General features: G+C 33.6%; 1 protein-coding gene across 1 annotated transcript; it reads left to right on the forward strand.

Annotated features, from left to right (window-relative positions):
- Window positions 1-1,261: 1,261 nt before the first annotated feature.
- LOC131844855 (pancreatic triacylglycerol lipase-like) lies at window positions 1,262-3,875 on the forward strand (the record flags this gene model as incomplete). Its single annotated transcript, XM_059193833.1, has 3 exons — window positions 1,262-1,495; window positions 2,941-3,274; window positions 3,821-3,875. Coding segments are annotated over 3 exons (623 nt in total), but the record flags the coding sequence as incomplete, so codon positions are not given.
- Between the last annotated feature and the right edge of the window lie 3,993 nt (window positions 3,876-7,868).

Consider the following 7,868-nt stretch of genomic DNA (forward strand, 5'->3'; position numbering starts at 1 on the left):
TGGCGGGTGTGGGCTATTGTCAGATGCTAAGACCTGTAACACTGCGACTTGTCTATTGTGCTCGCCCTTATTCAAAATTCGCTACCTAGACCCGTGATCGATAAGAATTGAAGGATATTCTTAAGACTGATGGTTTTTATCTCCTCAGGATAGAGTGTATACTTTCCAAAGGTGATATTTCGTTTATGCATAAATGGGCTACAACCACATGAGATGTGTAGTGGCGTCCTCTTCTGTTTGGGAAAATTTGCAAATTGATGTTAAGCTAAGGCCTAATTTCGCCATGTATTTATACAATTTGTAGAGTCCAGTGAGGGCCCTAGTCATGATGCATATATTATTTTATTAATATAACTGAAATGACAAACACTGACCTTTCAGTTGATAATAAGTAACCTATGACATGTATGAGCAACATTATGGACATTGATACATGAAGCCTGTATGTGTTATACGATACCCTGTATGTGTTGCCATTACGGGGTACTAAGGTGCTGTAAAATGCTGTTACTCTTTGCGAGAATTAACGTAACGTAACACTTAAAAAACAGAGCAGATTTGTTTTAAAAATCAGTAAAATCTTACTTTCGTTTCGACAAAAAATCTTCTCTAACATTTTTTTATTTTTTGTACATATTAAATATCAGTAAGTACTTATAGTTTATACTATGTGAATAATTACTAATAGTATGTTTAGTTATATATTTTATGTGTATGTATCTTATATTGATATATTATCTATTTTTATTTTTATATCTTTCCTTTACCCAAAGTTTCGATCTCCCAGATTGTGTGTAAGATACATAAGATAATTTAAGCAATAACCCCTTTTGTTAGCATATTTATATTATGTCATTTATTTGGAAATATTTTTCCGCGCGCAATAATGAGCTAATTTTATCATTTATTCTCTTATTTTTTTTGTCTAAAAGAATGTAATACTTATTTTTTTTTGTATGATAAAATATTTTGTAAAGTTTTTGCATGCCAAATTATGACACATCACGATTGTGTGTTAATCTTTTTCTCTCCTTTAGGACGCGCTATATTGAAATGATAGTGATGCCACATTACCTATAACCAGCTGACGATTAAAGTGCTTCTAACAATATCTAATTTGTTAATTTACTGATTAAATATGATTTGGAAATTATCAGAGAGTAGATGAACATACACATATATACGGTCACAATCATAACCTTCGTAAGCTGCGCCATAGTCGAGTTAATATATTGCAACTGAGCATATTAATTCCTTACAGCAATATTAACCTATGAAGACGTGAACGTGATAGTAGTAGACTGGACTGTATATTCAAGGCTGTCATACTCCAGGGCAGACAGCCATGTTGCAGAAGTCGCCATGAATATACACCTCTTCATACGAATGTTTTCATTGAATCTTAATCTACTTCATTTGGTTGGCTTTAATCTTGGCGCTCATATTGTTGGACATACAGGCAGATTGTACCCAGGCATAATCCGAAGAATTACAGGTATTTATTTTGACTTTTTCTATTCGGTTTTATTTAAATGACATTGTTAACTTATCAATATCTACAATGATAATATGAATTTTAAAAAGAAATCAGCGATTACTTTTTGGAAGTCAATTTCTGGTAACTTCATTATGATGGATGATTGACCTGATTTCTACTTCATGTCTTTCGCCCTGGTGCCTGGCCTGCGTATATCATAAAGATCTAGATCACTATTTATTTATTAAAGTTTATAAAAACTGATAACTTCTAAAAATATTTTTATGTCCCTACCAATAAGATTTCAATTGAATATCACAGCAAAATTTTTATTCATAACTAATTTTAAGTGGTAATTTAATTTCTTGTAGTACCTTAATCAAAAACAGTGGAAATTTCTGGTTTATGAACAACATTGTGTATAACCCGATATTTTCATTTTTTGATTATGAAATTATTGGCTAATCCACGTAACTTAGTCTGCGTCACATATGTATATGTGGTGACGTAAAGTTATATAGCTTATCATAGATCTCCGCAATAAATGGGCTATCTAAAAATAAAAGATCTTTCAATTTGAACTAGCAGTTTTTGAGATTACTGAGTTTAATCATACAAAGAAATTCTCATAATATATTTTTATTTTTCATTTTATTTAACTTCAATGCACACAATATACAAAATATAGTAAAGTACATTTGGCAGACTTAACACCATGTGGCATTTTCTACCAGATACTATAATAATATACACATATGTGTATATACATATGTATATACACGAACAGCGTCACGGAAGTTACCTAATCACGTGACGCCCGTGATACTATTCATGCGTTGTCATTCTGGAGGAGTACATTCTCACCTTCAACCGAAATACAATTTACAAAGTAGGCTGCTTGGCTGCTGAAACTGATGAATCTGCGGGTACTCACCCGCAGATTATTTTCTACAAAGTTAGTCCCGTTAGTTAGTTATCTATACTACAAAAAAGTTTATAGGATACCGATTCAGTATCTATAACTATATATTTCATATTGCTGTAATTTTCTAACATTTGGTACATTTCTACAATTTGTCAGGATTTCAGCATGATAAAAGGATGATATTCTATTTTATATGACTTGAAGTTTCACCATCAACAGCCCCACGGAATTTACAGAAGTATTCTAATGCCTATATAAACCAATGGATTCCATTTCTACTCCTACTTAGCTTTTTATGTTACAATAACTACTGTAAACTGTCCTTAAAAATGTTATTCAACCTTATGCAAGAAAATAAGAATGAAAGCAGCTGTTGAGCTGAGATATAGTGTAAACAAAGATACAGACTGCTATAAAGTGGTGCTACTGATTTTACACACTGTATTTGATGATGATGATAACTGGTTCAATTCTTTCAATTCTGTCTGGTAAAATGCGAGATTTAAATTTAAAGCATTTTGTTCTTTTAATATTGCAGCTTTAGATCCTTCCAAATCCAATAATAGGCTGCGCAGAACAGACGCCGTTTACGTCGAAGTAATCCATACTGACGGGGGTTGTCCTTTATCAAATGGGCTTGGAATAGTATTGGGAGACTTAGATTTCTTCCCTAATGGCGGTACCAAGCAACCGGGATGCTGGGGCTCAAATACATGTGATCACAACCGAGCATGGTGGTACTTTGCTGCATCACAGACACCTGGTACATTTATGGCTAGCTGCTGCTCATCAAAAACCCAGATGACATTAAACAATTGCAGAAGAAATGGCGAAATTAAAATGGGAGGAAATGATCTAGCACCGAAAAACGGGTAAATATCATAACAATAATATATGTTTATTAACAAAGGGATGTTACATAACAATTTAGTAGTTCATTTTTATGTTCTTTTATAATGAACGTACTCACGTCTCAGGGGTCATAACTCCTGATATTTCCTTGAAACAATTAAACAACAAGAATTATATCGTACCAGTAACAAAAACCTTAAAAACTACTATCCATTTAATAAACAAGAAAGAACAAAATGAAACATGTAACAATAACGTACTCTACAAATTACATAAAGGTAATTAATATCTTTTCATACAAAAAAAAAATATTTACAACAGTCACTTTCTTTATAGTTCCTACATATGTATAAATGTGTATTAAATAAACACGGCCACGCTGCAGTCAAGATGAATAAATTAAAGAAAATAATAACTACTTTTCAAGTATTACGAGTATTACAATCATCAGCAGAGTTTTTATTTACGTTTCCATAATATATAAAATTTAAATCTACCATTGTATTTCAAATCATATTTTTATATTTCCATTCGATTTCTTTTAAAAATGCTATTATCACTTTCAGATGCCCTAGTGGAATCCTCCGTATCGAGACTGGCCGCTCCTATCCATTTTATTAAGGTTATTAGTAATTAAAATTATTTAGCTAATAAGATATTTAACCACATTTATTAACATTTACTTACAATATAAATTAAATTGACAATTACCTCTTTCAATTTATTCTTTTACTTTGCTCCTATCTATATTTATATAACATTTTTATCAAGTTAGACTTTGTATAAAGTTATAACGCTGGGTACTACTTTTTCATTAACATCAGCTAACAAGTAGCTGCTTGCTGCTGCTCTGAATTATGATTGACACCTTTTTTTAATACAACAATACTATTATAGTTTTATCCTTACTAATATTATAAATGTGAAAGTTACTCTGTCTGTTTCGCTTTCACGCCAAAACTATTAAACCGATCTAAATAAAATTTGTGTGTCACAGAGACACTGAGAAAGGACATAAGCTACTTTTTAATGCGAAAAATGTAAATTTAAAGTTTGTATGGAAATATCGGGAATTTTTAAACTAGATAGGTTATTGATTGAACATAACGGTGACGTTGACTATACTGTTGTACTAATAAAGTCATATATCAAAGATGAATGTCGTCAATTTCGTTCTAATATTTTCCAGTCCACAATGCTGGTAGGTATATTCTAGTTTACAATCTAAATTCATTTGCATGATAACATAAATATATTGTATAAGTCAATTCCACTGTTCTACTATAGGCGATGTCCGCTCTCTCGCTTATATCTATCCATATGATACCTAAATTCTCTCGAATTTAGGTGTTAACCTGGGATATGATCCTGGGACGTGGTAGAATATGTAATCGACCTTGTGACCTGTACACTGTGGCGGTTAGAAAGAATACCGTGGTGGTTTTAATCTATAGGACTTGTATAATATCCATTCATAACCGTTACATCTGAGGCAAGCACTCCATACAAAACGTTACTCGAAAAGGTCTACAATAACTAAGTAAACTAAATATAATTTTGACCATAGGATAAGACAACTAACATCAACGTTCCACTCTAGTTGCATTTTCTTTAAACAATTTTATTTATTGTGTAAAGATTTTAAAATTAAATGTACAACACATTGGAATTAGAGTCACAAAAAATGCATTTATATATATTCACTGTAATATTAGAGTACCTAAGCCGTGTTGACGTATATATATATATAGCCGTAACGTTCCGGACGTTACGGCTATATTTCTATTAAAAATATTGCTATCGCGCTTGGATGAGGGGAGATGCAACGTCTCTGAATGAAGACAAAACAAATACTGAAAAATACCTGTTTCGTAACTTTATTGTGCGGATATACTCCGCTTATGAAACCTTAATGTTCCCTTCTTGAAAAACTCCATGCTGTCGGCAGGCACTTCATTCCACAATATATGTGTAATTATGTTTCCAGCTTCATTCTTAGCGATTTGTGTTTACATATTGTAGTAGTATTCCCAAGCACCAGCCTCGCACGGTAGTTTATAGTTTTTTTTTTTTTTATAAAAATAAAAATTAGTTGTTGTATTGACTATTCCCTTACTACCTCCCACTACTTACCCGATAAGGTGGGATATTCTTGTTACTGCGCTCATTCTGTGTTTCCGTGCCGAAGCCTCCGCACGTCTACAATATACGAAGCTACTATCAACATGGGGAGAAGACATTCAAACAAGAAAATTACAAGAGATTCTGAAAAAAGAAAAATCTTCGTGTAATTTATTCATCGGAGAGTGAATCTGAAGGTAGAAAATTATAGAACCATACTGGGTATTCTCTGTCACCAAAAATGTGATGCGAGCTTACCATACTGGGTATTCTCTGTCAACCAAAAAGGTGATGCGAGCTTACCATACTGGGTATTCTCTGTCAACCAAAAATGTGATGCGAGCTTACCATACTGGGTATTCTCTGTCAACCAAAAAGGTGATGCGAGCTTACCATACTGGGTATTCTCTGTCAACCAAAAATGTGATGCGAGCGAGCTTACCACACTGGCTATTCTCCGTCAAGTAAAAATGTGATGCGAGCTTACCACACTGGGTATTCTCTGTCAACCAAAAATATGATGCGAGCTTACCACACTGGCTATTCTCCGTCAAGTATAAATGTGATGCGAGTCTACCATACTGGCTATTCTCCGTCAAGTAAAAATGTGTTGCGAGCTTACCATACTGGGTATTCTCCGTCAAGTAAAAATGTGATGAGAGCTTACTATACTGGGTATTCTCCGTCTAGTAAAAATGTGATGCGAGGTTACCATACTGGGTATTCTGTGTCAAGTTAGTTAGTCTGTGGTAATCCACAAAGCGTTAGTTCAGAACGGCTATATAAACCAGAGCATCGGTCATTCGAGCCTGTTATTACCGTTGTACTCCAATCCTGTCATGACAACGATGTCTTCATCACCACAGTCAGGACCATCTGCACCACCACAAGAAAATATAGGTACAGAAGATGAGGTTATCCATGCCGCAGACATACTCGCCATTCTCGAGAACGCGCCAAATCAAAGACTAATTTTGGTAAAAACATCGGATAAAGAATGTTGCATCGAGATGAAAGGAAATATTGGAGAAGGGCCTACCAAAGGAAGCTCGTGACGATATTCTAAAAAATACTTGATACCTGCTAATTGCAGTCTAACATCTAAAGAAACCTCTCTCAAAAAAAAATATATATATATTAAAACCTATAAGCAATGAGAATCGTTTGTTGTGCGACAGCTACAATTTAGAAACAAAAACCCGTTGTAATTGCATCTGTTAATAGTGGGCTACATATTAATAAAGATGCATTGATGATACTTCTGCTAATAGTTACATGTCTGGAGAGAGGTACCTACAAAAAAAAAAAATTGTTTTGTTGTAGGTACCTCAAACAATCAAGCGGCCACGAGAGAAAAAATCTAAATAAACATTTTAGTATGAAAACCTTCATTAATAAAGATCATAGATCCAAAAACAAGTTAAACTTCAGAGCCCTGCATCTGAAGACATCCAACAGGGCTTATGCAATGCAACCGAAGCCACCACCGCGATCCGTAGCCAGCAGGCGCAGGCGCAGGCGCAGGATCCTTACGAGGTACACTATGCATTCCGTTTGAAATATTTCGTGCCACGGTGGAGTGAGAACAGTTAAAACGAGACATTGCTTGTCTGGTGTGCCGGCTATACAATAACGTTATACTCCGTACCGACACAAAACCTCCAAGTGTCTACCCAAAAACACTAGAGGAATCGATAGATTTCAGTGATGCTATATACAGGACCTTTTATAAAATAATGTAATCTCAGAATGCTGGCATGAACCAATCTAATTTATATCCAGCATAGTTATATCATAAAAACAGATTTATTCTAAATTTAAAAACATTAAAGAGATTTATAACAACCACACACTTTTAGTTGGAAGACTATAGAATTTCCTTAAAATTAGTGATCGCATCCGTATGATATCATAGCATCCGTTGATATAAGTATCTGCTTTCAATTAATATTGTACAATCACAAAGAAAGTATTTACGCTTTAAATATGCTGATAAATTATATGCCACCGTGTAGAACTAACTTGCATAAAATTAACTCACAGTTCAGCTCCATACAAATATATAATAAAATACCACAGGTAATTCGAGAGATGCCGTTAAATAGATTTAAAAAAGAATTACACCAATGGCTCGTTAAAAAATGATGTTACTCTTTGCGGGAATTGACCTGACATCTGATATTATTATTTATAATGTAATTTAATTGTAAAAGTAATTGTTATGAATTGTAATTTGCATGCCCCCTGAATATGAGGCGAACATTTATACTGTTGTTGTAAATGTTGAAGCAAATAAATTATCTATCTATCTATCAATTCAATTGATTACTATTTGGCCTGTGTACAGCCCCATACATATTTACCGAGATTTTGTTATGTAATATAATACCAGTTATGTAATATTTAAGTTCCAGAACGTTAGTGTCTGTAATTTACTTGTTTTGGCCGTTCATATGCTGAATGTTATTCTAATGTCAATGATACCACTTGTAT

The sequence above is a fragment of the Achroia grisella genome, unplaced genomic scaffold, assembly GCF_030625045.1.
Source record: "Achroia grisella isolate CSIRO2021 unplaced genomic scaffold, CSIRO_AGI_Agris_v1 utg41966, whole genome shotgun sequence".
NCBI lineage: Eukaryota > Metazoa > Arthropoda > Insecta > Lepidoptera > Pyralidae > Achroia > Achroia grisella.